Source organism: Stigmatopora nigra, chromosome 5, assembly GCF_051989575.1.
Source record: "Stigmatopora nigra isolate UIUO_SnigA chromosome 5, RoL_Snig_1.1, whole genome shotgun sequence".
Lineage (NCBI taxonomy): Eukaryota > Metazoa > Chordata > Actinopteri > Syngnathiformes > Syngnathidae > Stigmatopora > Stigmatopora nigra.
In genome coordinates, this window is record NC_135512.1 from 66,376 (window position 1) to 89,849 (window position 23,474).

Here is a 23,474-nt window from a genome sequence, read left to right on the forward strand (position 1 = left end):
AAAAACGGTACAAAACTGCCTAACCAACGTGTTCCCCATTCCGACGTCGTAGTTTGTGCTTTTATTGTTAGTCGGGGGCTAAACAATGATTCTGTTAGGCTTGGCGCTGGCATTTAGCGGAAGAAAGCTAACCGCTTCTTTTTCACGCCCTTCGTTCAACTGACTGAGAACTAACGCCATATTGTCTGTTTTCGTCTACTTTCTCCATTTGGACCTTGTCGTTTAACCGACTTTGTCCACTCCCGTGTTGTTGTTGTTGTTGTTGACATGTCGGCGAGGAGTTGGACCCCGCCCATATGACGCTATGAAATGCGGAAACCGAGCCCCAAATGCCTTTTTTTTTTTTAAATGGCCTTCGACGTAGCTCGCCGTAAAACAATGACGAGCGACCCGAATGAAGATGTCGTGGCGTTTTGTCCCTGGTTCCTTTGGCAACGTGTTGCGCCCGACTTGCCGAGTGTGGCTTCGTAGGCTGGCCGTTGGCGGTCTCCATGGTAACGCGGCGACGGCCACGGCCAGTTTGCACGTCCGCAAACTTGGCGGTCAGCATGTTTGGGTAGGAGTTAGAGGCTTTTCTAACGTCCCGTTTCTTCTCAGGAGCGTTCGCCGCCACCGCAGAACCGCAACCCAGGTGAGCACTGGGCCTGCCTGACACGCCATGACAAAAAATGGGCTCACCGGGGTCCGGGCTTCCCACGTTGAAAGCCGCCCGAGCGTACGGCGCATGGAGGAGGCCCGGCCGGCGGTCTGATCTCCTCTTTCTGCTCCTTTTTTATTCATGAGGAGCAGTAAGAAGAGCTCCGCCATTTTGCCATCCGGCCGTCATTTTCCCAATTGCATCTTATCCACAGGAGCGGCCCACCCACGGCTGGCCTCGGTGACGCGCAGCATGACTGGCGCAGGTCAGCTACCTCCTCGGGACCCTCGGCGGCGGGAGCCCGCGCTAACCGAGCCCCTCCCCCGTAGCCGACGGGGACCGGCGCTCCAGGGGCGACCCCGGGGGCCTGTGGACGCCGTCCAGGGTGATCCACGTCCGCAAACTCCCCGACGACGTCAGCGAGGGCGAGCTCCTGGGCCTGGGGCTTCCCTTTGGGGACGTCACCAACCTCCTCCTGCTCAAAGCCAAGAACCAGGTAGGTCCAGGTAGGTCCAGGTAGGTCCAGATAGGTCCAGATAGGTCCAGATAGGTCCAGATAGGTCCAGATAGGTCCAGGTAGGTCCAGGCAAGTCCAGGCAGGTCCAGGTAGGTCCAGGCAGGTCCAGGTAGGTCCCCCGGCCAAAGCGGCGGGCGGGCGGCAAGTCAACGTCGGCTCACAAATGGCAGAGTGGGCGAGCAGATATCAATAAGTGATTGGGAGATACCCTTTTGCCCGCCAGGCCTTCCTGGAGATGTCGTCGGTGGAGTGCGCCCACAACCTGGTGTCCTACTACTCGGCCGTGCTGCCTTTGATCCGCAACCATCCCGTCTTTGTGCAGTTCTCCAAGCACAAGGAACTCAAGACGGAGCGCCAGGTAAAGCCCTCGTCGTCAAGTGAAGTTGCCGCCGTCGGTCGTGTCCGTGCTGCGGCGCCCCGGGAAACACACTCCCTCTGGCCCCTAGAGAGCGCCTCCGCCAGTCGAGCCGTCGCCCCCTGGTGGCGTGTTGCGCGTGGTGGTGGACAACATGATGTATCCCGTCAGTCTGGAGGCACTCTGCCAGGTTAGCCCGCCCGACCTAGCGCTCATCTTTACATGTTTCATCTTAGTTTTGTCGGGTTACCCTAGCGTAGCCGACCTCTCGGTCCTCTCGGTCCTCTCGGTTGATTTGAGCTTGTCTTGGCTCGACCCGCCTTTTTCTCCCGCGGGCGTCGGCGCCTTCAGATCTTCTCCAAGTTTGGCAGCGTGCTGAGGATCATCATCTTCACCAAGAACGGCCAGTTCCAGGCTCTTCTCCAGTACCCCGACGGCGCCTCTGCTCAAGCGGCTAAAACGGTGCTAACACACTGACGGGAGAGAGAGAGAGAGAGAGAGAGAGAGAGAGAGAGAGAGAGAATGTTTTTGGGAAATCCCCGAGGGCCAAGACGTGCGTTGCTTTCAGTACCTGGACGGCCAAAACATCTACAACGGCTGCTGCACGCTGCGAATCCACTTCTCCAAGCTGAGCGGCCTCATTGTCAAGTTCAACAGCGACAAGAGTCGAGACTTCACCAGGCCGCACCTCCCCGCCGGAGACGTCCATCCCCGCCGCCTGGACGTGGCCGTCGCCTCGGGTGAGGGCGTGGGCCGGGCGTGGGCCGGGCGTGGGCCGGGCGCCGGCCGGGCGCCACGCTCCGCCTCCTGACGGGCTCTGGCGCTTCTCTAGGCGTGGTGTCGGCCGCGCCCTACCTGCTCCCGCCTCACGTCTTTCCCCCGGCCTTGGCTGTCCAGCCCGCAGGTCGGTGCTAAGCAGAGGCGGTGAGGGAGAAACAGAGCAAAAAACTCAGTCTTAGAAAGTGAACCCTGACCTTTTTCCAGGTCTGGCGGGGCCCGCCCGTCCGCCTTTCCCGCCTCCGCCGCCGTTGCCGGTGGGAAATAGCGTCCTGCTGGTCAGCAACCTTCAGCCCGAGGTCAGCTCCGCCGCCCGTCTTTTTGGCCGTGGCCAAATGCAGGAATTGTGACCTTCTCCTGCTGTGTTTGCGGGCGTCCGTCCGTGGCCCGGGAAACCCACGGGAACCCCCCCTCTCTCCCTCCCTCCCTACTTCCCTCTCGGACGTCACACAGAGGGTGACGCCCCACTGCCTCTTCATTCTCTTTGGTAGGTACGTCCCCGGCACGGTCTGCTTTGACCCCGGTCGGGACTCTCAAAACTCTCTGAGCCCCCACCTGCCACCCGGGCGGGTACTGGCTACCCGCCCGAGGTCGACGCGCTAACCACTCTTGGTCCTGGTTCAGGCCCAACTAGACCCAACTAGACATATTGTCTTCCCACTCGACTAATGATTTGATTGCGGTCAGGTGCTGCTCGTTTGAGTAGAAAGCTCACCGGGCAAAACATCCGAGTTCTTCCAATGACACCCGGGGGAAGGTCGGGGGTGGGGGGAGGAACACAAAGGAAAGAATGGAAAGGGAAATCCAGCAGAATGCCCCAGATGGGCTACAAGTCAGCCAATCAGAAAGTCAATTGAAAGTGAGCAGGAAATGAGTAGCAAGTGACCCCGGAATGCCATTTCAAGTAACCAAAAGTTCCCAAATAAAAGAGCCAGTGTTCCCAAATCCAACAGAAAGTAGGCCAAAATCAAGTGGAAAATATTGAAGGTTTACCCAAATTCAGTCACCTAAGCCCTCTGCAGCAGGTCACACACACACACACACACTGACGTAGGTTAAAAGGAAGCCAACTCACGCGAGGCGAAGCGTCGTCGTGGTGGAGCGGATTTCCTGGGCCGCTGCGCACGCTTGCTCGAAATTGACGGCGCTTCCGCACGGCAGGCGTGTACGGCGACGTGATGCGCGTCAAGATCCTCTTCAACAGGAAGGACAACGCCCTGGTGCAAATGGCCGACGGCGTGCAGGCGTGGCTGGGTGGGTGAGCGTGGCGCCCCAAAGCCCGGTCCGGAGCGGTCCGGAGCGGTCCGGCCCGCGAGGCCCGAGCGTAAGCCCCGCCCGCCTCTGCGTTTACAGCCACGTGCCACCTGAACGGCCAGCGACTGCACGGCAAGGCGCTCCGCGTGACGCCGTCCAAACACGGCAGCGTGCGGCTGCCCGGCGAGGGCCACCGCTCCGAGGGGCTGACCCGTGACTTCAGCTGCTCGCCGCTGCACCGCTTCAAGAAGCCCGCCTCCAAGAACTACGCCAACATCTACCCTCCCTCGGCCACGCTGCACCTCTCCAACATTCCGTGAGGCCCCTCCCCGGCCCGTCCCTCCCCGACAGCGCTCCAAGCCGTGGCCGGTGTGGTCTTTGTGCGCAGGCCCTCGGTGCTGGAGGACGACCTGAAGGCCATCTTCTCCGGCGACGGCGCCCGCGTGCTCGCCTTCAAGTTCTTCCAGTAAGTTGTCGTCGGTGGACGTCCGCTCGGCTTCCATTTGGTGGAATTGCCGTCGGATGGAGCCGCGCCGTGGGGACGTGGATTTGTGAGGTGACGGTCACGGGCCTCTGCGCAGGAAGGACCGCAAGATGGCGCTGATCCGAATGAGCTCGGTGGAGGAGGCCACCGAGGCCCTGATCCTCTTCCACAATCTCGACCTGGGCGAGCGCCGCCACCTGCGGGTGTCCTTCTCCAAGTCGGACATCTGAATCTGCGCCTCCTCAAGTCTCGCAAGTAGTCTGGCGTCTGCGTGGCGGCGAGGGGCTCCGTTAGCTTTGGCCGCCGCCGTGCCTCGACGCTCAATTGGTCGGTTTTTTTTTTCGCCCGATGGCAAGTGGCACAAAAAAAGAAAGATGTCGTCGGAGCAGGTGGAGCGAGCCCTAGTGTACAGTTTTATACCACAGGTTGGTTTGTTGAAAGGGGAGCTTTTTTTTGACAAATAAAAGGTGACAAACGGGAGGAGCAGCCTTCTTCCTTGATTGGGAGTTGGACGTCGGCCAAAGAAAATTGCCTTGGGGAAAAACCAAATGGAGCATTCCACAGTATTTTAATATCCATGGAATTGAAAATGGTGGTGGAAATCAATCAACAATTGCAATGAATACAAATCATTGGTATCCATACTTTTGATGGTATTGAACACGAAAAACATGGACAAATCCCAAAAACTGGAACGCAAACATTGATTTGGGTCTCATTTGGATAAATATGGATTCATGTATACGCATATATATATATATTCCCTCAACTATACCAAGTGCTAAGGTGTGGACTCACGTGACATTGGCAGTCAAATCTCCTCTTTGGGGGATAAAGGCAGACGGGTGGGTGACACTGACCCCTCCCATGCATAAAAAGAAACCAAAAACATTCAAAACACACAGCGGAGGAGGGGCAGAAATCTGACCTGTGAGCTACCTGATCCGTGGCGTGAGCGGAGCCGGAACCGGGGGGACCGAGACGGACCGGTGAGGTAACGTGGTGGTGGGGGCGAGGAAGGAAGGAGGCCGGCCCCACTTGAGGTCTTGCGGTTTTGAAAGTGCCTTGAGGTTTGGCGCTTTGGCCTTTTGTCACTTGCCCAAGTGCTGTGCTACGTGCGCCGCTCACGCCCGGCCGCCGGCCCGATCCGGACGAGTCTCCAGCGTCGGCCAGATGCGTCCCCCCCCCACAAAAAGCCTCCAGAAGCCCACCACCGTAGCCAAAAGTCCTGTGGCGTCACACGCTAGCCGTCAAATGCCACGGAAAGCGCCAGTCCACAACTCCGGGGCGAGGTTAGTTTGGGCACGCCAGAACTCCGGCGTGGAGCCATTTGGTCACCACAGGGACGCCTTTTCCCAAACTTGTCGGCCGGCAAAAGTACAACGGACGCCAAAAAACAGCTGCCGTCCCCGCGCCGGAGAAGGATGGGCCGGGTCCCCGACTGGCGCCGTTAAGGGGTGTCCAGAGGACGGCCACGGGCATCCGCCAGACCACTTGAGGACCCTCGCCACCCCCGGGGTCCCCCCGGCCCCGGAACCGCGGCGGAGACGGTGGGCCGGGAGGACCCGGGCGAGCGTCAGCCGGGTCCGCCGTGGTCGTCGGCGTGGGCGCGGTGGGGCGGGCCCTCCGGCGGGGAGGAGCTCGGGGGCGGGCGGTGTCCCGGGTGGTTCTTGCGCAGGTGCTGGTTGAGGATGGCCCGGAAGGGGAAACTCTTGGCGCAGAGGCGGCAGGCGAAGGGCTTGTTGCCCGTGTGCTTGCGGATGTGGTACTCCAGCTGGTCCTTGCGCGTGTACTTCTTGCCGCAGAGGCGGCAGGCGAAGGGCGTGATGCCCATGTGCAGCCGCATGTGGCGGTCCAGGCTGCCTTTCTGGTTGAACGACTTGCAGCAGTAGACGCACGTCAGACGCGGGTTGTAGCGGTACCAGCGCTCGCCCGCCGGGTCTCCCCCGTCTGTCGTTGGGGTCGTGGTGGTGGTGGTGGTGGTCGTCGTCGCCGCCGCCGCCGCCATTGCCGACTCTTCATCTTCCTCCTCCTCACCCTGCCGACACACAGAGCCACAATGGCTTCCGTTGAAAAGCGATCACGGGTTGATTTGGGCTCCTCTCTGGCTAGCCTAACTGGGCCAACTCAATGAATTGAAATCCCGATTTTAAAACAATTGGTCAACTCCCTAAGCTCGGGTGAGCCAAAGCTAACTTTTGAACGGGCGGCTAACGGCGTCACCTGCGAGCCTTGGCGGGGCAGCTCTTCCGTCTTCCCGGGAGACGGGTCGGGGGCTCTCCCGTCTTCCGCCGGGACGCCGCCGGACCTGGAGGAGGAGAGCCAGAGCTGTTTTTTCTTCCCGGCCATTCATCCCACGCTAAGCCCAAACTCACCCGTCGGCGTCTTCGGCCAGCGGGGCGGGTCGGGCCCGGACGGCGAGGAGGTCCCCGCCGGGCCGGGGCTCGGCCTTGACGGCGGCCTCGACGCCGGCCTCGACGGAGGCCTCGACGGAGGCCTCCTCCGGGCGACGGGCCAGCCCCATCTCCAGGTGGATCTCCTCCAGGACCCGCGTGCAGCGGTCGATGACCTGCTGCATCTGCAGGAAGCTGGCGGCCGTCAGGTAGCTGACCACGTCGGCCAGCGGCAGGCGCAGGCGCCCCGTGTAGCAGAAGGCCAGCAGGCGCTCAAAGACGCACGCCCGGCGGATGAGACCCAGCGACACGGCGCCCGTGCGCCCCAGCGAGGCGTGGTCGCGGAAGTAGGGCGAGCTGGCGGCCAGCACCGCCTTGTGGGCCCGGAAGCCGCGGCCCTCCACGTGCACCACGATGTCGCACAGCCGCCCCTGGACCCGCAGCTGGTTCAGGTGCGACAGGACCGAATTGCCAAAGTCCGGGACGTCCAGCTGGACGCTGTCCGAGCGCTCCATGGCCCGGGGCCGGCTCACCGCCACTCCCCGGAGAAAAGCCGCGTCATCCTGGCGCCGCCAGTGGAACGAATGCCGCGGTCACTGGCCAGACGGGACGCTGGCGGTTAGCTCCGACTTACTTTTTGTGTGCCGGTAGCGTCGTAGCGTCCCGCCGTCAGACACGTCGATTGACTCGCTGAGGCTCGTTGAGGGCCAGGGATGCTAAATGGCCACCGGAAAGAGATGCTTTGTCCCACGGCGAGCTCTCTCGCTACTTGTCATTTTGGGGGCAGGCATGTAGTCTCTTCATTTCAGGGACTTCCCCTTGTCTGGGCTTCACTTCCGGGTCCCTCGCTCCCTCTTAACATTTCTAGGAACCGGGGCTGGATGCCGGGACTGCCGGAGCTACCGGGAGCTCAAGATCGCCCATCGCTCGCTCGGGGCCGGAGCCAGTCGCGGTCCGTCAAGTTGTCGCGAGCGAGCGGGAAAGTCCGTCAATTGAGGACGGAGGTTTCCCCAGCCGGTCACTCGGGTGGGCGGAGGCTCCGCCAGCATCAGAACTTACGGCCTCACGCCAAACGAGCTCGACGGAGCGCCACGGTACTCCTCACATCACCGGGGACGGCCACCATCTGTCTGCTTCGAGGCCGGAGGGGAGAGAGAGAGAGCGCGCCTTTACCGTAGCCGGGGGACGGTGTCGTCTCGTGTTGAGACCGCCGTCGACGCTCGTTCGCCTTCACGCTCGCTCGTGAGGTCTCGACGTCTTTTCTTCTTCGTGGTCGTCCTGTTCCTCCTCGTCGTCGTCGTCGTTATCCCGCTGGTCAAAGAGAGCCAGTCGAGAGGGAAGAAAAGCGCGCGGGGGACGCTGGGAATTGGAGGAAAAGGCCGAGCTTCCCCTTCACCGACTACATCTCCCGGCAGCTCGTGACGCCCGCCTACCGCGAGAGAGCAACGTAGCGTTGCAGCCTGAAGAAAAGAGGCCGTAAAGCTTGCCCGACTGTCGCGATGTGCCGAGAAGAAGCCGACGTCGCTGAAGCCGTAAAGCGAGCCCAACTGTCGCGATGTGCCGAGAAGAAGCCGACGTCACTGCGGCCGGAAAGCGATTTTTCCCGGAGAGCCCACGCGAAGCAGAGAGAAGACGTCCCACGTCCCACGTCCCACGTCCCACGCCCCACGTCCCACGCCCCACGTCCCACGCCCCACCAAACCAAGCAAGCAGCCAAGAGACGCCTTTGCGATGCTGTACCTGGTCGGTCTGGGTCTGGGCGACGCCGCCGACATCACCGTCAAAGGTTTGCAGGTGGTCCAAAAGTGTTCGCGCGTCTACTTGGAGGCCTACACCTCCATCTTGACTGTGGGCAAGGAAGCGCTGGTCAGTGGCACTTTTCGCTCCGTTATTTGAACGATGGAGGTGTCACTAACCGACTTTCCCACGCCAGGAGGAGTTTTACGGCAAGGAGGTCATCTTGGCCGATCGCCATTTGGTGGAGCAGGAAGCCGAGCAAATCCTCAATGACGCCAAGGAGACGGACGTGGCCTTCCTGGTGGTGGGCGACCCCTTTGGGTAAGCTGCCGTGGCCAAACCAGAGCCGGCCGGGCTTTGGGATGGGCGGCGACGTCAATTCGCGTTACAACTCTTCTCCATTCCACAGCGCCACCACGCACAGCGACCTGGTCCTGAGGGCCGCACGGGCCGGGATCCCTTACCGGGTCGTCCACAACGCCTCCATCCTCAACGCGGTGGGCTGCTGCGGTCTGCAGGTAGGCGGGGCCGCCCGGGCTCAAAGACGGCCGGAGCCACGCCCCTCCCGCCCGAGCGCCCCTCATTTGCTCGCCCGCCAGTTGTACAGCTTCGGCGAGACGGTGTCGCTGTGCTTCTGGACCGAGTCGTGGCGCCCCGAGAGCTTCTACGACAAGATCCTCCAGAACCGGCGCGCCGGCCTGCACACGCTCTGCTTGCTGGGTAAGCATTTCGGGGCGTCCCGGCCGGCCTTTTTGCTCCAATGCGGCTTTTCCCCCCCTTTCTCTGGCCAGATATCAAAGTCAAGGAGCAGTCGTTGGAGAACCTGATGCGGTAAACGGCCACCCTTACGGCGCCTGCCGTGGACCCGCTCGTTAACTCCCGCCCCTTTCAGGGGCAAGGAGATCTACGAGGCGCCCCGCTTCATGAGCGCCTCCCAGGCCGCCTCTCAGCTGCTGGAAATCGTCCGCGGGAGGCGGGAGCGCGGCCACCAGGAACCCGACGGCGCCGGCCTGACGGAGGAGTCGCCCTGCGTGGGCCTGGCCAGGCTGGGGGCCGCCGACCAGGAGATCCGCGTGGCCACGCTGGCCCAGATGAGCGCCGGCGACCTGGGCGCCCCGCTCCACTCGCTGGTGCTTCCCGGCCGGCTGCACCCGTTGGAGGCGGACGCCTTGCGGCTCTACGCCGGCCCGGACGTCCCGCCGTGCCTCGCCGAGCCGCCGCCGGGTACCGGGTCGGGTACCGGGTCGGGTCCTTGAAGGCGATGGTCGGCGGGACCCAGATGACCGCCGGGCGGGCTCGCCTTTCCATTTCCTTCGTTGGCCGCCAGGTGGCGAGGCGGAAAGTTTCTAGAAGACGACAAAAATACTCCAAAGGCTTTTTTTGGAACCAATAAAATCCTTACTATCCCGGGTCTACCTTAGTAAACGTGGCTGTTTTTTCTTCTTCTTACAAATCAAAGCCTAACAATTTTTCACTCCAGTTAAGAAAGCCGGTGGAAAAACAAAGAGAATGATGGAAGGCAAAGTGTCCAGTTTAAATGGATGTTTATTGCTGTCCATGAGTCCACTGGAATGTCTTCAAACAGGAAGTGACACGCTTCCCGGGAAGGAAAGCTATCGTATTCAAAATCAATATTGGCCTGGCCTCCAACCATTTTTCCAATTTGCCAAGAGCTGAGGCTTGGTCTCGTGGTCACGTGGTCCAACGCGCACGCTCACATTCGCTCACACAGATTCATTCGCACCGTTCCCCAACCAACGTCGGCACCGGCAAGGAAGGAAGGCACTGTTCGGCGGAGGGACGTCGGGCGTGGCGGGCCGGCGGTCGTCCCCCTGGCCCGAGGCGGAGGAGGGGCCTCCCGCGCTCCCGTCCTCTACATGGCGGCCGGCTCGATCTGAACGTAGAGCTGGCGAACTCCCACCTGCGGAGGCGGACCGGCGTGGGTGGGCTTGCGCAAAGGGAGGGAGGGAGGGAGGACGGCGCGCCGGCCCCAGGCACGCGGCCACCCACCTGCGTGAAGATGCCGTGCGTCTGACTGAGGATCCAGCGGGCGTCTGCGTCCGGGGCCACCGCCACCTTCAGCGTCCCCACGTAGACGTCGCTGCACAGCGTCCAAAAGTGGGGGTGCTGCACGCTGTACACGCCCTGCAGCTGCTGCACCTGAAGGCAAAAAAAGGGGGCCGGCCCAAAGTTACGGCCCGTGTCGACCTAAGTACGTACGTGCGTACTTACCCTTTGGTAACACTGAGGGAGTTGTCGGTCAAGGGAGGGCGGCGTTCTCTGCATCAAAATCCCCACCGACTCCCGCAGCAGCGGAACCACGCTGGCAAAAAAAAACAAAAAAACAAAGTCCCGGGGGAAAGAGCCGCCGGCTCCGACGGGCCCTAACCCTACCTGACGCCGATGAGGAGGGCGATGAGCATGGAGCAGATGGGATCGGCGATCATCAAGTCGTAATTCTGCATCAGGAGGGCCGAAATGATGACACCCACGCTGCCCAGGGTGTCGGCCACGATGTGAAGCAGCACCCCTGGCGGACCCACGGAGCCAGGCGTCATCCCCCCCCTGCCGCCGTCCATCGATCGGCTGCCCGCATTGGCTGCCCGCATTGGCTGCCCGCACCCTCACTCACCCTGAAGGATCTGTTTACCCGATCCCGGCCTCTGCTCGTCTGTCGACACAGCGCGGCGGCTCGCCGTCACTCGGGGACGTCAAAGGGTTAGGGGTCGTCGCCGCCTCACCTTCCAAAGCGTCGTGGTCCTCGTGGTGGGAGTGGCCTCCGTGGTGGGAGTGGCCTTCGTGCCCCTGGTGGGAGTGGCCTCCGTGCTCCTGGTGGGAGTGGCCTCCGTGCCCCTGGTGGGAGTGGCCTCCGTGCTCGTGGTGGGAGTGGCCCCCGTGCCCGTGGTGGGAGTGGCCCGCCGCACCGTTAAACAGCGAATGGCTGTGGCCGTGACCTGAAAGAGGGCGGAGACGGCGTTCCAGGGGCTGGAAAGCGTCGGCCGGTGGCGGCCATGGATGGAATGAAGGAAAAAAGGAAGGAAGAAAGGAAGGACCTTGCGAGGGCCCGCCGTGCGAGTGTCCGTGTCCGCTCCCGCCGTGCTGGAAGACGAAGATGCCCACCAGGTTGACGGCCAGTCCGGCCACCGAGACGGGAAGGAGGCGCTCGTGGTGGACGTCCGGGGGTTCCAGAGCCCTCTGAAACAAAGGTTTGGCCGCACGCATTGGGGCCCTCAGTTTGGGGGCTTTGCGGTCGGGCGATTGGATAGACGTGCGCTCACCTCCACGCCTTCGGAGAAGATGAAGAAGGCGGTGAAGACCAGGAAGAGCCCGTTGACGAAGCCGCCGATGACCTCGGCTCGGACGTACCTGACGAGGGGGGACGAGGGAGGCGGGGAGGTTGAAAACCAAGACCGGACCCCCTTCCTTCGCCCTCCCCCCGGAACAACCCGCCTCACCCGTAAGAGAAGCTTTCGTTAGAGCGCCACCTGGAGACGACGGACGCCGCCAGGCCCGCCAGCAGCGCCGTGCAGTCAAAGAACATGTGGAAGGAGTCCGAGATCAGGCCTAGACTGAATTTTGGAAGGAGGCCGTTAAAAAGGGGGATACCAAAAAAATGGATCAATGGTATATCGTTACAAATATAAAGAGCAATTTATTTCGCGTCACGTCATTACTAGTGATATTGGAGACATTTGCTCATTGGTCTTTTTCGTCCCAGTCCAAAAGCAGTTTGAAGCTGATACATTAGCGAGAAGTCGAAGAAAAAGTCAGTTTGTGAGTGGCGTCACTTCCGGTCAGCCACCGCTTAGGAGCCTGCCAGACGTACGTGGCACATCCGCACGCCAAAGTCGCCGGATGCTAACAGTCAGTCAGGCAGGCAGACAGACAGCCAGTTAGCCGGCTAGCTTGCTATCTCTCCCGAATGTTGTTTTTGTGAGGTGGCGAGCAAAGATTGGAATGACGTCAGTGTGACCTCGGCTTACCTGTTGCTCCAGATGCCGTAGCTTAGTTCCACAAAGGCGAAGGAAAGGTTCAAACACAGGAAGAAAAACAAATTTCGGGACGTCTTGTCGGACAAAATGGACCTGAAAGTAAAAAAATAAACACAAAGCCGGTGAACGCGATGGCTTTCGCTGCTTCTTGGTTTTCTTTTTGGTTATTGCCCCCCCCCTTCAACGTGGCCGTTTAGCCTCCTCGCCAGCTGTGTTAGCATTTAGCATTTGTCTCGTTGGCTCACCTGATCCATCCCGACACTTTGAGCAGCAGACTGAACTTGGCAGGTTTATACTCGTCGTCCTTCACGGATAAAGGTAACATTTTAAGACACACACGCGCGCGCGTGTGTGTGTGTGTGTGTGCGTGCACGCACACTACCAACGAGATGAGGTTGGCCGCTTGAGCTCTTCACTTCCGCTCGCCGAGATTTCACAACAAAATCCCGAGCGGCTCGCTTCCGTCGTGCACATGTTTTCGAGGCCACTAAAGGAAGTCGCTTCAGCCTGTTTAAGCTCACGGCGACCTCTGCTGAAGAAAAAAAAATCAACCATGTAACTGGCCGTTTATTTAGGGGCATCTTAAATGTCAACCAAAAAATTCTTTAAGTTAAGAAATGTTCACTACGTGTCAATTCAAACATTCGATGAAACGTATTTTTTCAGAAGGAACTTGAGCAATCTAAAAATCAAAACATTTCATTACTTTCTTTATTTCACATTACAAAATACATCTTTACACAAAAAAAAAAAAACGATGATTGAGTGCCAACGATGGTCAAAGTCTCCCTCCCGGTTGACCATTCAGACATCCAAGTCCAAAGACGCTCCACCAGCTCCGTGGAAATGCGGGACCTTGTCGTTCCGGGCTCACCATTGTCGCTGTCGTCGTGGTCACCCGCGTGACCCGCGTGACCTGCGCTCCTTTTTGGCCACCGCCCGCGGCCGGGCCTTCATCTGCCGTAAGGGTGCATGGCGGCCGAGGCCGATTTGATGTTGGTCTTGATGCCCGGCATCTTGCCTGTCCGTGGAAACAGGGTCAGCAGGCGTCCGACCCGCGTCCGACCCGCGTCCGACCCGCGTCCGACCCGCGTCCGACCCGCGTCGACGGATGCCAAGCCACGCGCTCCTTACCCGGCTGTCCCGGCTGCTGCGAGGGTCCGCCCGCCTGTCCCCCGATGGTGACCTGCTGCAAGGTGGGTCCCCCGCCGGCCGTCCCCGGGGCGCCGGCAGGCGCCGTGGCCGGCGGCCGGCACTTGGACAGCCCTTTGCCGAAGGCCACCGCCCCCACCAGGGCGGCCGTGTCGGCCGGGTTGAACCAGGCTTTGCCCAGACGGGAGCCTAGAGAGGGGGGAAAAAAAGACCGGGTCGGGTTCGGGCCCGCTTTCCGGTCGGGAGGAGGCGTTCCTCACCGCCGCCTTCCGCCTCGCGCTCGTCCCTGGGGTTGCTGAGCTTCTCCAGCAGGCCGGAACACAACTTGTTCAGCGTCTGGATCTGCTTCTGCCGGGGTCCAAAAAACAAGGCGGAGCGTCGCAAAAAAAAAAGGAAAAAAAAGCGGCGAGCGGCTGGGACCCAAGCAACGAGCCCGCCGACAGACCTGGGCCGCTTCGGGCGTGACGCGGGCGGCCTCGGCGCTCAGCTGCTTCTCCTGCTCCTCCACGTCCGGGTCGGGTTTGGTGCGCAGGTAGTCGGGGACCATCTCGTGGCTGAAGACGGGCACGCGCTGCTCCGTCATTTTCTGAAGAAAAGAATGAGTGGGCGGAGTCAGGGCCGGCAGGGCCAGCGCCGAGCGGGACCTCGCCGCCGAGCGGGGCCTCGCCGCCGAGCGGGGCCTCGCCGCCGAGCGGGACCTCACCGCCAGCTCCTCGTCGCGGTCTTGCGACAGCAGCAGCGGGATGATCAGCTGGTTGCGCAGCCACGGCGTCTTGTCGTTCTTCAGCAGCCTGTTGATGGTGTTGAGCTGGCCCGAGAGCAGGGCAAAGTTGTCCAGCACCGACGGCCTGACGTCAAGAGACGCGCGCCGCGTGAGTCCGGAGCTCGCCGGACGGCCAGTCTACCGCCCGCCGGGACGGCCACTACACTCGCCCCCCCCCCCCCCCCCCCCCAGCCTCACCAGGCCAGTCGCTCATACTCGTTCTCCAGCTTGAAGATGAAGGCGTGAAGAGCGTTCTTGACGTGAGCCACTTGCGTGATCAGCGAGTCCAGCGACGCCTCCAACTGCTTCTCCTCTCGTTGCTGCCGCGTAAACGCAAAGGTCAAACGTCGCCGAGCGGCGCGTCCTCGGATTGAAGCGAAGGACACGTTACGGCCGCAGAATTTTGCCACGGCCGTGCTTGTCAAAAAGTTTCCTGTAACAGTAGGCCAGTGGCAGGACTTGCTCGCCCTGTCCTCAAGATGGCCGACAAGCGACGACGTCGGCCCCCGTTGGCTCACGGCGAACACAGATGTCTAACATTAGTTTAGCCGCTCATGCTAATCACCGCTCAAAAGCCAAGAAATGGTGGCAAAATGTCCACAAATGATAAACCGACAAGCGTTATAACAATTGCCCTAGTAGGTAGCCAAGGTAGCAGAACTATGGTCTAAAAGAAGGGACAAAGACAAAGGTCGGGCTAAAACTGAGCATCGTTCCAAGCCGACAAGCGAATTGTCGGAATTGAGGAGAGCGGCGGCAGTCCCGCTCTTAGAGCTACGTTTTCCCATTAAAGCGATTCTACTCGTAAATGTATTCGTTTGATATGATTGTAGTTTTTTTAGGAGCTGAAACTTACCTGCATTGCAAAACAGTCAGGCTGTCTCCTTCGCTCGCTCGCGAACTTGTCGTTCGGTGTCTCCAACACTTCCGGTTGACGCTTTTCAACATAAGAGCCTTTGTTTTGAATCGGAAACTCGGTCCGCGAGACAATAAGACGGCTACGCACTTCCCTGCGTCAACTCCTTGGTGACCATTGGCGGCGTAGTCGTCCAATTCATTTGGACTCGGAAGGTCGAACGAATAAAATGGAACGGCACTCAAAGACGACCCAAGTTTAAAGCCAGAAGTGGTGGACGCCGGACGCATTGGCGTCCATCACGGGCGACCCTTGTCCCCCGTAGCACTTTTGTTTCTTGGCCTCTTCCCATACGTTCGGGGCCACTTTTTACACGCGGCTCGCCCATTTGTGACCGGGCTTCTCTTGATTTTGGGCCGGGGATTCCCGTAAATTCCGAGGCGTTCCCTCCCCTCCCCCGCACGCACGCACGCAGTAAGGAAAGGCAGACGCGGGGGGCCGAGGGTGACTTTTGCACCGGCACCTGCTTTATTCAAAAGAGACAGTCCACGTCGCCCATCTCCACCAGCACCGTTTTGAGCTGCGAGTAGTACTCCACGGTCACCTGACCGTTCTCGCGTCCGAAACCCGACATCTTGTAACCCCCGAAGGGCACCTCCACGGGGCTGACGTTGTAGTTGTTGATGTAGCACGTGCCGGCCTCCAGCTTCTCGGCCACGCGGTGGGCTCGCGAGATGTCCCTGAGGCGCAAAGTGGCGGGGAATTGAGCGCGGGGGGGGATGGACAGGGGGCCGGCGGGCCCGCCGGCGTGGTGACCCACCTGGTGAAGACGCCCGAGGCCAGTCCGAAGGTGGTGTCGTTGGCGCGGCGCAGGACCTCCTCCTCCGTGTCGAACGCCAGCACCGACATGACGGGCCCGAAGATCTCCTCCTTCACGCACGTCATTTCGTCCCGGCAGTCACCTGGCCCGGCAGAGCGCCGCGTGAAAAGCGTGCCGCGGAGGCGGAGGCGCCGCGTAAAAAAAGCCCGCCGTGGAGGCGGCCGGCGCTGGGCCCGGAACGCACCCAGCACGCAGGGCGACATGAAGTAGCCGTCCTTGAGTTTGGGGTCGGAGGGCACCAGAGCTCGCCCGCCGCACAGCACCTTGGCCCCCTGCCACCCACGGCGGCGACAAGCGTTAGGAGGTCACGTTCCGTCCCGACGGAGCGGCCGTGGCGTTCCAAATTCCCCCCCCCCCCCATTGTCGGGAGGAGACGCCAGTGACGCTTCGTCTGGCATTCTCTCTCGGTTTAAAAAGCATCCGATGAAGGGGGGCTTTGGCATCCGATGAAGGGGGCTTTGGCATTGGCTCGGGGCGACTCACCTGCTCCTCGGCCTGCTTTACGTAAGCCAGGACTTTGTCCAGCTGGGGCTTGCTGATGAGCGCCCCCATACGGGTGCCCTCCAGCAGGGGGTCCCCCACGGCGATGGCTCCAGTCCTGGCCACCACCTTCTCCAGGAAGGGCCCCATGGTGTCCCTCTGCACAAAGACCCTGGTCCCGTTGCAGCACACCTGGGCCAAATTGCCGTATATTTATCCGGTTCGGCGACGGCGGCGGCGACGGGAACGGCAACGACGAGCGCCCACCTGTCCTTGCGTCAGAAAGTTGGCCATGAGCGCTCCCTTGACGGCGTTGTCCAGATGGCAGTCGTCAAAGACGATGAGCGGAGACTTGCCGCCCAGCTCCAGCGTGACCGGCTTGACGCCGAGGGCCGACGTCTCCATCACCTGGCCGGGCGCAAAGAGCCGCCGCGTTTGCCGGCCGGCGGCCCTCGCTACCCACCTTCTTTTTGTTTTTTGTTCGGCTTACCTTCTTGCCGGTGGGCACGCTGCCCGTGAAGGACACCTTGGCCACGCGGGGGTGGCGGCACAGCAAGGTGCCGGTGGCGGCGCCGCCTTGGACCACGCAGAAGATTCCCGCCGGCATCCCGGCTTCCCGGTAGATCTCGGCCAAGACCACGGCCGTGACGGGCGTCATGGGGGAGGGCTTGAACACCATGGCGTTTCCTGTCCGGGCGGTCGGGCGGTCAGCGCCGAGGGGGCGGGTGGCCGCGGGCCGGAGGCGGGCTGGAGGCGGGCTCACCGCAGGCCAGCGCCGGGGCCGACTTGACCACGGCGATCTGAAAGGGGTAGTTCCAGGCGCCGATGCCCGCGCAGACGCCCAGAGCCTCGCGGCGGGTGTAGGCAAAGGCGCCGCCGGGGAGCTGGATGTGCTGACCTGGCGCGGGAGGAGAAATGAAAGGAGTGCCAAATGATGGGATGTTCGGTCGGCCGGCTGGCGTTGGGTCCCGCCCCAACTCCCGTCCCGGCCGCCTCACCCGCCATGGTCGCCGCCAGCCCGGCGTAGTACTCCAGACACTGCCAGGCCACGTCCACGTCCGCCAGCGCTTCGGTGATGGACTTGCCGTTGTTGATGACTTCCAGCCTGCCGATCTTCTCCCGCCGCTCCTGAAATTGAAGACAGGTTGGAAGAAGGAGGAGGAGGAGGAGTAGGAGTGGGAGGAGGTGCTCCGGCTAGCCCCGCCTCGGTTTTGACTTTGACCCGCCGGAGGAGGAGCGGCGCTCCCTCACCCTGATGATACGAGCGGCTTCCAACATGAAGCGGGCGCGTTCCATGCCCGCCATCTTGCTCCACTGGGCGTAGGCGGCGGCGGCGCTCTCCACGGCCGCGTTGACCTCCTGGGCCCCGCAGGGGGTGACGCGACACAGCACGCGGCCTGCGAATGGCACCCGATTGAGGCCGACCCAAGCGTGGGTTTAACGGGCCGATAGCCGAGGGAGGGAGGGAGGGAGGCAGGCCGTTCTTATAGCCGAGGGAGGGAGGCCGTTCTTGTTGGATACTTGGGCTCACGTGCACTTTCCATTCATGTGGACATGGCTTTGTTTCTGGCTGACTTTTTCACCACTGGGTTTCATTGGGATGACTTCGGGCTCCTTCCCGGGTGCCTTTTTTGGCATCACTTTACGTGGCTTTTAGCTCATTTCTAATTCACCTCCCGTCTATCACTGTCACGGCCCACAATTCGGACACCATTTGGGGGAGAGGGGGGGGGTACTCGCTCGGACATTGTCACCCCACAACAACAACGGGCAAAAGTCAGCAAAAGTCAGCAAAAGGACAAAGTAAAGGAGACTATCGGCAAGCTTCTTCCCTTTGCCACATCCCCCGGCGGCCTCGGGGACAGGGACGGGGACTCGGATGGGGGCCTGCCTACCTGTGGCGGGCTCGTAGACGGCCTCGGCGTCAGCGTCGGTAGTCTCCGGCCGTGGCGGCCGCCGCTCGCCGCCCCAAAAGTTGAGGTGGTCGCTGAGAAGCAAAGAGCCGGTGGTGGCGCTGGCGGCGTCGTCGTTCATGTCGAGCAGGCTACTGGTCTGGGATGCCATGGAAAAGAAAGCGCTCGCACTTAGGGACAAAGTCCGAATAAAAAGACCCAAGCTGCTGGCAGGCAGGGAGGCGTCGGTCGGTCGGTCGGTCGGTCAGGCGCGTCGCGTGCTGGACCGACCGAGGGGGAGGAGACAGAGAAGACAGAGACACAGAGAGAGAGAAAGAGAGACGGAGGGGCGTGCTATACGCGGCCCAATCACTGAGAAATGGTCGTCCTCGGTATGATGTTTCCCTCTAGTGGGCGAGTTCGCTGTCGGAGATGCCCGAATAGAGAGAGCAAAGAGGCGCGGCGCGATCGATCCAAACCGAGCCTTCCTTCCCACTTTGGATTTTTGGGGGAGCAATGTCCAATAGGGGCCGCTTGACTTTGTTTACGGGGCGGAGCCAGCGGAAGCGGATGTCTGAATCCGGAAAAGGAGCCGAGGGGGGAGTGGGGGGTACATTTCACCACATAAGGCTTGCCGGGGACCGATCTAAAGTAAGTTGTTGAACTCTCAGAGATTGGTCGACCATGCCCGTACGTGCTTGCTTGCTTGTTTGTTTGCTTGTTGTGGCGCGCTCCAAATGGAGGCCATTGTGTTTTGCAATTTCATCCGCTCATCAGACATTTCCCAGTCAGCTGCAGGAGCACAGCTCCTTCCTTCCTCTTTCCTCCCTGGACTGGCTTTCCGAAGTCTCTCGATCTCGTGACAAAAGCAGCAGCAGCAACAGCAGCGAGCAACCTGTTCGCAAGTCGAAGCACCGTTACATTGATGACATTGGCCAAAAACTAGGAGCCACTTTGTGCGTGTGCGTGCGTGCGTGCGTGCGTGCGTGCGCGCGCGTGTGGGGGCAATGACACTTCTGGTTGGTCTGCAGTTGCGTCTCGTCTCGGAGAAAAGACTTCCGTACTTTCGCACGGACTGGGATTGGTTGGTGGGGAATAAAAGTGACCACCGATCACGTGACGCCGACTTTGTCCAATGCTTCAGATGAGCCACTTTGCCGTCCTGCACACGGGTCACAAGATGCCGCTGCTGGGCCTGGGCACGTGGAAGAGCCCGCCCGGGAAGGTAGGAGAGCCCGGGGACCGGACGGGACGCCGCTCACCTCGGGAACGGACGCCGCCTAACCCCTCCTCCCCGCCAAGGTGAAAGAGGCGGTGCTGACGGCCTTGGAGGCGGGCTACCGCCACCTGGACTGCGCCGCCGTCTACGGCAACGAGGCGGAGATCGGGGAGGCGCTGGACGAGGCCTTCCGTCGACCCCACGTAAGACGGCCTTGAAATTTGACGCCGTGGACGGCCGCCTCGCGACTCTTCCGCCGTGGGTCGGGCCGAGGTGCCACGGGCCTAAAGAGAGCACCGGCTCGCCGTGCCGCCTTTCCAGGGCCCGCGACGCCAGGACGTCTTCGTCACGTCCAAATTGTGGAACACGTGCCACCGCCCCGAGGACGTGGAGCCCGCCCTCCGGCGAACCCTGGCTCACCTGCGGCTGGACTACGTGGACCTCTACCTCATCCATTGGCCCTACGCCTTCCGGTAGGCGGCGGCGGCGGCGGCCAACGTCTCTGGGCTCCACGGCGCCGAACGAGCGGTCGGTCCCCCTCGCTGACCGACCCACCGGTCGGTCGCAGGCGCGGCGAGGAGGCCTTCCCCCGGGGTCCGGACGGCGCGCTGCTCTACGACCAGGTGGACTACGTGGACACCTGGGGCGCCATGGAGGCGCTGGTGAGCGGCGGCCTGGCGCGAGCCGTGGGACTGTCCAACTTCAACAGCCGGCAGCTGGACCGCGTCATGGACGCCGCCCGCTCCGTAAAACCCGCCGTTCTGCAGGTAGGCTCGCCGCCCGCCCACGTAACCCACGGGTCATCGGGAGAGCCTCTGGCCCCCCGTCGGCAGGTGGAGAGCCACCCGTACCTGGCGCAGACGGAGCTGCTGGCGCACTGCCGCAGGCGGGGCGTGGAGATGACGGCCTACAGCCCGCTGGGTTCGCCCGACCGGGCCTGGAAGCGGCCCGACGAGCGGGCGCTGCTGGACGAGCCCCTGCTGGCCGGGCTGGCCGCCCGGCACGGGAGGTCGCCGGCGCAGATCCTCCTCAGGTGGGCTCCCAAAGAGAGAGAGGCCGCCGCCTCCTCCGCTTGAAGGCCTCCCCCCGCCCGCCCCCTAAAAGAGAGGGACGCTTTGCAGGTGGCAGACGCAGCGCGGCGTGGTGGCCATCCCCAAGAGCGTGACGCCCTCGCGCATCCGCCAAAACCTCCAAGTGAGTCATGAAAACGTGGCGCCCAAAGTAGACGGCTTTAATGAAGCAGCGCTGGAATGGCCGCCGCAGATCTTCGACTTTGACCTGTCGGCGGACGAGATGAGCGCCGTGACGGCGCTGGACAGAAAGTGGCGCTACGTCCTGCCGGTGGTGGAGGTGAGTCTTCCTTGCCGCCGTGGCGGAACCGGCGGGGAATGAGGCCGCTCCGCCCTTCGGCAGGTGGACGGCCAGTTTGTACCCCGGGACGGCGGGCACCCCCACTACCCCTTCGGCGAGCCCTTCTGACCGCCGTCGCCCGTCTGGGATCCGCCACTCAATAAACGGGCCACTGCCAGCCACGATTGTCCTTTGGTCCTTGTTCGTGGCGTCGTCCTTTGACTCGGCCGGCCCGTGCGGGGCCTTCCGTCGCACCCTCACGTCCGTGCGTGCGTGTGGCAGGCCTTGGCGCGGCGGATCATCTGCGGGAGCAGACAGAGTGGCGTTGGGGGCGCGGGTGGTCTCATCCTTCTCAATCCAGAGTACGTTCGTTTCCCAAACGTCCTCGGGGACCACCACTCACCTCCATGGCGTCTTGTAGCGTGGCGTACGTGTAATCGGGGGGTCCCAGGGCGCGGTCGCGTTCCCGGCGGGCGTCCCGGGCCGAGCGCCGCGCGGCGACCAGCCGCCGGCGTAGCTCCTCTGGCGGCAGCGCCGTCGCCGCCCGCCCGTCCGTCTGTGCCGCCGCGTCTTTGCAGCTCTGGCGACGCGTCCACACATCCTTCTGGCGTGGCGCGTCCCCCGGGAGGGAGAGCGTCAACGGCTCCGATGACACCCCGTCCTCGTCCGCCGGGCGCTCCGAAACACAACGGAGGGACGGCGCGGAGCGCCCTCCGGGAGAACTCGGCGTGACGTCCTCGCTTTCAAAGTCGCTCTCGTAGTCGTCCCGTGGAAAGGACGCCTCGCCGTCGCCCGCCGTCTGCGGGAAGGGGATACGTGAGGGGCGGGAGCGGAGCGCCGCCCCACCCGGGAAGAGACTCACCCGGGGTCCTCCCGTCGAGTCGGAGAAACCGTCCTCTTCCGACGCCGCCCTCCCGGGCCCGACGCCTTCCCCCACGGAGGGGACCTCTCGCGGGGAGGACGTGTCGGGGGAGGACGGCCGACTCGGGTGGGCGTCCGCCTGGGAAGGGGAGATGGAGCTGGGGCTCAACCGTCCGTCCATCTGAGAGAGGCCAAACGTGACTGCTCCGTCAAATGAGCTAAACGACCCCACCCACAATGACTGGCGTTGTCGATCCGACAAATACAAAAACTGAAGAACGGCGGCGGCGGCGAGCCACCGGGTCAGTCTGTTCGAAGCAGATCTGGCCAATCTCCCGGCTTCCCGGGCAACGACGGAGCAAATTTACCGGGAAAGACGGGATGGAAGGAGGCGAAAGGCCGACCTCCGGCGCAGAGGAGCTGCCCGAGTGGTACTCTGACGCCATCTTGGCAGACTCCTCTTCATCGCCGTCCACATTTTGGGCCCCCTTGACGGGCCGACTGCCCCGGACGGAATGGGAGGATCCTCCGCCGCCGCCGCCGCCGTCCGTCCGGGTGGACGCCGGCCGCCCACGGGGGGACCTGAAGACCCACTGGGATAAGGGGAAATCGGACGAGAAAACCGGGAAGTGGACTCGGCTTACCCCTTCTCGTCAACGTGGACGGGGCCGCCCTTCTTGACGAAGCGCCGTCCGGCCGCGCCAGAGGACGACGGCGGGGACGAGGCGGTGGCGGCGGCGGCGTTCTGCTGCGGCGCGCCGACTCCGCCGGAGGAAGACGACGACGGCGGGGACGAGGCGGCGGTGGGGACTTCCGGCTGCGACGCGTCAGAGGTGTGCTGGCCATCCTGCCGCCCGGCGTCCAGCGTTAGGCCTTCCGGTGGCTTTCTCCGCAAGTCAGGTGACCCCAAAACGGGCAAAGAACAACACTTGAAAAAGTCGAACGTTGGTCAGACGGACCAAAATGTCAGGACGTCGTTTGGAGTTGCGCTTCCATCTGCTGTCAAATCAGAGTCCATTTGCTCCTTTTTTAAAATTTTTGTCTCCCAAAACATGAAGCCAAACGCAAACATTTGTTTAAAGCCAGCCTAACAGCCTTTGTGCTTTCTCTCATATTCGATGTTGAATGTTGTTGTTGTTTTTTTGTACATGGTGTTACGGTGGACCTTTTTCTTGATTGGTGTGAAATGTGAATGACTTTGGGGGAAAAAATGACTTTGAAAGAATGAAACGAGGCCCACTTGACTACCTTTGTGTTGTGTATTGTTTAATTCAGAAAGAAGATCAAAATGAACGATTCAAAAGCCATCGATGAACAACAACGCGTAGGACTCAATACAAACACAACATTACTGGTTTGGTCACTGTTCATTAGGGGTTAAAACTAAGCACATTTGTCTTTTTCGCTCAGCGTATATCTCTCTCTCTGTCTCGGTCTCTCGTTCTCACCGTCCGTTGGCCGCGGTTCTTCTTGCGCTCGGCGGCCTGCTGTAGCAGCGCCTGGGCCCGCTCCAGAGCCTCGCTCCCCCGGCCTCTCCTCCACATAACGACGGCGTTGGCGGTGACGGTGGAACGCCGAGGAGAGCCCCGAATTCGACCGAGGAAAGCTTCTTAGCAGACAAACGTTTGCAGACGGACGTAGTTAGTTAGCTAGCTAGCTAGCAACATAGATAGCTACCGGCGAGCCAGCTCGCGAGCTAGCCAGCGGGCGGCCAAGTCTCGCCTCTTCCCATAGACAACAAGTGTAACTAGATGCAAAAGTTCAACCTCGGCGGCCATATTTGAGTCCCACAAATCGAGCTGCTCTCTTCCGGTTGAAAGAGCTTCGGAAGGGCGCAACCACGCGGACGGAAGGTGAAAAGACACCCAACGAACG

The 23,474-nt window shown here is 61.7% G+C and overlaps 8 protein-coding genes across 11 annotated transcripts; 3 read left to right on the forward strand and 5 right to left on the reverse strand.

Annotated features, from left to right (window-relative positions):
* Positions 1-56: 56 nt before the first annotated feature.
* ptbp1b (polypyrimidine tract binding protein 1b) lies at positions 57-4,504 on the forward strand. The gene is given in 15 exon segments (XM_077717592.1): positions 57-494; positions 598-631; positions 790-902; positions 967-1,133; positions 1,378-1,622; positions 1,624-1,699; positions 1,861-1,971; positions 2,078-2,249; positions 2,342-2,413; positions 2,494-2,585; positions 2,740-2,773; positions 3,448-3,540; positions 3,640-3,856; positions 3,929-4,006; positions 4,122-4,504. Coding segments are annotated over 15 exon segments (1,737 nt in total). The 5' UTR covers positions 57-394; the 3' UTR covers positions 4,255-4,504.
* A 516-nt stretch (positions 4,505-5,020) lies between these two features.
* zbtb37 (zinc finger and BTB domain containing 37) lies at positions 5,021-7,940 on the reverse strand. Its single transcript, XM_077717596.1, has 4 exons — positions 7,052-7,940; positions 6,400-6,980; positions 6,248-6,332; positions 5,021-6,062 (listed from the first exon to the last, which is right to left on the reverse strand). The coding sequence occupies exons 2-4, from the start codon at positions 6,930-6,932 to the stop codon at positions 5,601-5,603; spliced, it is 1,080 nt and encodes a 359-aa protein (XP_077573722.1). The 5' UTR covers positions 6,933-6,980; positions 7,052-7,940; the 3' UTR covers positions 5,021-5,600.
* Positions 7,294-9,567, forward strand: dph5 (diphthamide biosynthesis 5). The gene is made up of 7 exons (XM_077717597.1): positions 7,294-8,049; positions 8,085-8,283; positions 8,351-8,475; positions 8,564-8,672; positions 8,754-8,874; positions 8,946-8,985; positions 9,047-9,567. The coding sequence occupies exons 1-7, from the start codon at positions 7,973-7,975 to the stop codon at positions 9,408-9,410; spliced, it is 1,035 nt and encodes a 344-aa protein (XP_077573723.1). The 5' UTR covers positions 7,294-7,972; the 3' UTR covers positions 9,411-9,567.
* A 114-nt stretch (positions 9,568-9,681) lies between these two features.
* On the reverse strand, positions 9,682-12,604 carry slc30a7 (solute carrier family 30 member 7). The gene is made up of 11 exons (XM_077717744.1): positions 12,392-12,604; positions 12,138-12,239; positions 11,610-11,723; positions 11,433-11,520; positions 11,208-11,349; positions 10,896-11,108; positions 10,787-10,825; positions 10,549-10,684; positions 10,387-10,477; positions 10,165-10,314; positions 9,682-10,075 (listed from the first exon to the last, which is right to left on the reverse strand). Exons 1-11 carry the CDS (start codon positions 12,469-12,471, stop codon positions 10,028-10,030), a joined length of 1,203 nt encoding a protein of 400 aa, XP_077573870.1. The 5' UTR covers positions 12,472-12,604; the 3' UTR covers positions 9,682-10,027.
* A 239-nt stretch (positions 12,605-12,843) lies between these two features.
* Positions 12,844-15,084, reverse strand: med8 (mediator complex subunit 8). The gene is made up of 7 exons (XM_077717745.1): positions 14,918-15,084; positions 14,260-14,381; positions 14,002-14,146; positions 13,744-13,884; positions 13,559-13,646; positions 13,281-13,487; positions 12,844-13,167 (listed from the first exon to the last, which is right to left on the reverse strand). Exons 1-7 carry the CDS (start codon positions 14,921-14,923, stop codon positions 13,100-13,102), a joined length of 777 nt encoding a protein of 258 aa, XP_077573871.1. The 5' UTR covers positions 14,924-15,084; the 3' UTR covers positions 12,844-13,099.
* Positions 15,085-15,422: 338 nt separating this feature from the next.
* LOC144196548 (4-trimethylaminobutyraldehyde dehydrogenase-like) lies at positions 15,423-18,630 on the reverse strand. Its single transcript, XM_077716835.1, has 10 exons — positions 18,173-18,630; positions 17,529-17,674; positions 17,276-17,405; positions 17,041-17,175; positions 16,768-16,964; positions 16,545-16,685; positions 16,281-16,469; positions 15,982-16,069; positions 15,738-15,879; positions 15,423-15,657 (listed from the first exon to the last, which is right to left on the reverse strand). Exons 1-10 carry the CDS (start codon positions 18,339-18,341, stop codon positions 15,450-15,452), a joined length of 1,545 nt encoding a protein of 514 aa, XP_077572961.1. The 5' UTR covers positions 18,342-18,630; the 3' UTR covers positions 15,423-15,449.
* Positions 18,577-20,920, forward strand: akr1a1b (aldo-keto reductase family 1, member A1b (aldehyde reductase)). 3 transcript variants are annotated; one of them, XM_077716840.1, is made up of 9 exons: positions 18,580-18,820; positions 19,314-19,394; positions 19,472-19,591; positions 19,710-19,861; positions 19,957-20,155; positions 20,222-20,421; positions 20,510-20,582; positions 20,652-20,738; positions 20,802-20,920. In XM_077716840.1, the coding sequence occupies exons 1-9, from the start codon at positions 18,686-18,688 to the stop codon at positions 20,865-20,867; spliced, it is 1,113 nt and encodes a 370-aa protein (XP_077572966.1). In that variant the 5' UTR covers positions 18,580-18,685; the 3' UTR covers positions 20,868-20,920. The 3 variants fall into 3 exon arrangements, with proteins under 3 accessions (XP_077572964.1, XP_077572965.1, XP_077572966.1); XM_077716838.1 differs by having other exon boundaries at positions 18,577-18,820; positions 20,510-20,738; XM_077716839.1 differs by having other exon boundaries at positions 18,577-18,820; positions 20,510-20,920.
* On the reverse strand, positions 20,599-23,421 carry LOC144196549 (uncharacterized). 2 transcript variants are annotated; one of them, XM_077716837.1, is made up of 6 exons: positions 23,048-23,418; positions 22,244-22,482; positions 21,968-22,181; positions 21,601-21,780; positions 21,142-21,537; positions 20,599-21,040 (listed from the first exon to the last, which is right to left on the reverse strand). In XM_077716837.1, the coding sequence occupies exons 1-6, from the start codon at positions 23,141-23,143 to the stop codon at positions 20,996-20,998; spliced, it is 1,170 nt and encodes a 389-aa protein (XP_077572963.1). In that variant the 5' UTR covers positions 23,144-23,418; the 3' UTR covers positions 20,599-20,995. The 2 variants fall into 2 exon arrangements, with proteins under 2 accessions (XP_077572963.1, XP_077572962.1); XM_077716836.1 differs by having other exon boundaries at positions 21,142-21,780; positions 23,048-23,421.
* Positions 23,422-23,474: the final 53 nt, after the last annotated feature.

Coding starts and splice junctions, on each gene's coding strand:
- akr1a1b (XM_077716838.1), top strand. CDS start 18,686: ATGTCCAATAGGGGCCGCTTGACTTTGTTTACGGGGCGGAGCCAGCGG. Junction 18,821..19,313: donor TTGCCGGGGACCGATCTAAA/GTAAGTTGTTGA, acceptor CCAATGCTTCAG/ATGAGCCACTTTGCCGTCCT. Junction 19,862..19,956: donor CATTGGCCCTACGCCTTCCG/GTAGGCGGCGGC, acceptor GGTCGGTCGCAG/GCGCGGCGAGGAGGCCTTCC.
- LOC144196548 (XM_077716835.1), bottom strand. CDS start 18,341: ATGGCATCCCAGACCAGTAGCCTGCTCGACATGAACGACGACGCCGCC. Junction 17,675..18,172: donor CGTCTACGAGCCCGCCACAG/GTAGGCAGGCCC, acceptor TGCCATTCGCAG/GCCGCGTGCTGTGTCGCGTC. Junction 16,965..17,040: donor GGCCCCGGCGCTGGCCTGCG/GTGAGCCCGCCT, acceptor CCGCCCGGACAG/GAAACGCCATGGTGTTCAAG.
- slc30a7 (XM_077717744.1), bottom strand. CDS start 12,471: ATGTTACCTTTATCCGTGAAGGACGACGAGTATAAACCTGCCAAGTTC. Junction 10,826..10,895: donor GGACCACGACGCTTTGGAAG/GTGAGGCGGCGA, acceptor CTGTGTCGACAG/ACGAGCAGAGGCCGGGATCG. Junction 10,315..10,386: donor TCCCTCAGTGTTACCAAAGG/GTAAGTACGCAC, acceptor TTTTGCCTTCAG/GTGCAGCAGCTGCAGGGCGT.
- LOC144196549 (XM_077716836.1), bottom strand. CDS start 23,143: ATGTGGAGGAGAGGCCGGGGGAGCGAGGCTCTGGAGCGGGCCCAGGCG. Junction 22,483..23,047: donor AGAACCGCGGCCAACGGACG/GTGAGAACGAGA, acceptor TTGCGGAGAAAG/CCACCGGAAGGCCTAACGCT. Junction 22,182..22,243: donor GTCCACGTTGACGAGAAGGG/GTAAGCCGAGTC, acceptor GTGGGTCTTCAG/GTCCCCCCGTGGGCGGCCGG.
- med8 (XM_077717745.1), bottom strand. Junction 13,885..14,001: donor ACCGCGACGAGGAGCTGGCG/GTGAGGTCCCGC, acceptor TCTTTTCTTCAG/AAAATGACGGAGCAGCGCGT. Junction 13,168..13,280: donor GCAGCAGCCGGGACAGCCGG/GTAAGGAGCGCG, acceptor TTCCACGGACAG/GCAAGATGCCGGGCATCAAG.
- zbtb37 (XM_077717596.1), bottom strand. CDS start 6,932: ATGGAGCGCTCGGACAGCGTCCAGCTGGACGTCCCGGACTTTGGCAAT. Junction 6,333..6,399: donor CTGGCCGAAGACGCCGACGG/GTGAGTTTGGGC, acceptor CTCCTCCTCCAG/GTCCGGCGGCGTCCCGGCGG. Junction 6,063..6,247: donor TGCCCCGCCAAGGCTCGCAG/GTGACGCCGTTA, acceptor GTGTGTCGGCAG/GGTGAGGAGGAGGAAGATGA.
- dph5 (XM_077717597.1), top strand. CDS start 7,973: ATGTGCCGAGAAGAAGCCGACGTCACTGCGGCCGGAAAGCGATTTTTC. Junction 8,673..8,753: donor TGGGCTGCTGCGGTCTGCAG/GTAGGCGGGGCC, acceptor CTCGCCCGCCAG/TTGTACAGCTTCGGCGAGAC. Junction 8,875..8,945: donor GCACACGCTCTGCTTGCTGG/GTAAGCATTTCG, acceptor TTCTCTGGCCAG/ATATCAAAGTCAAGGAGCAG.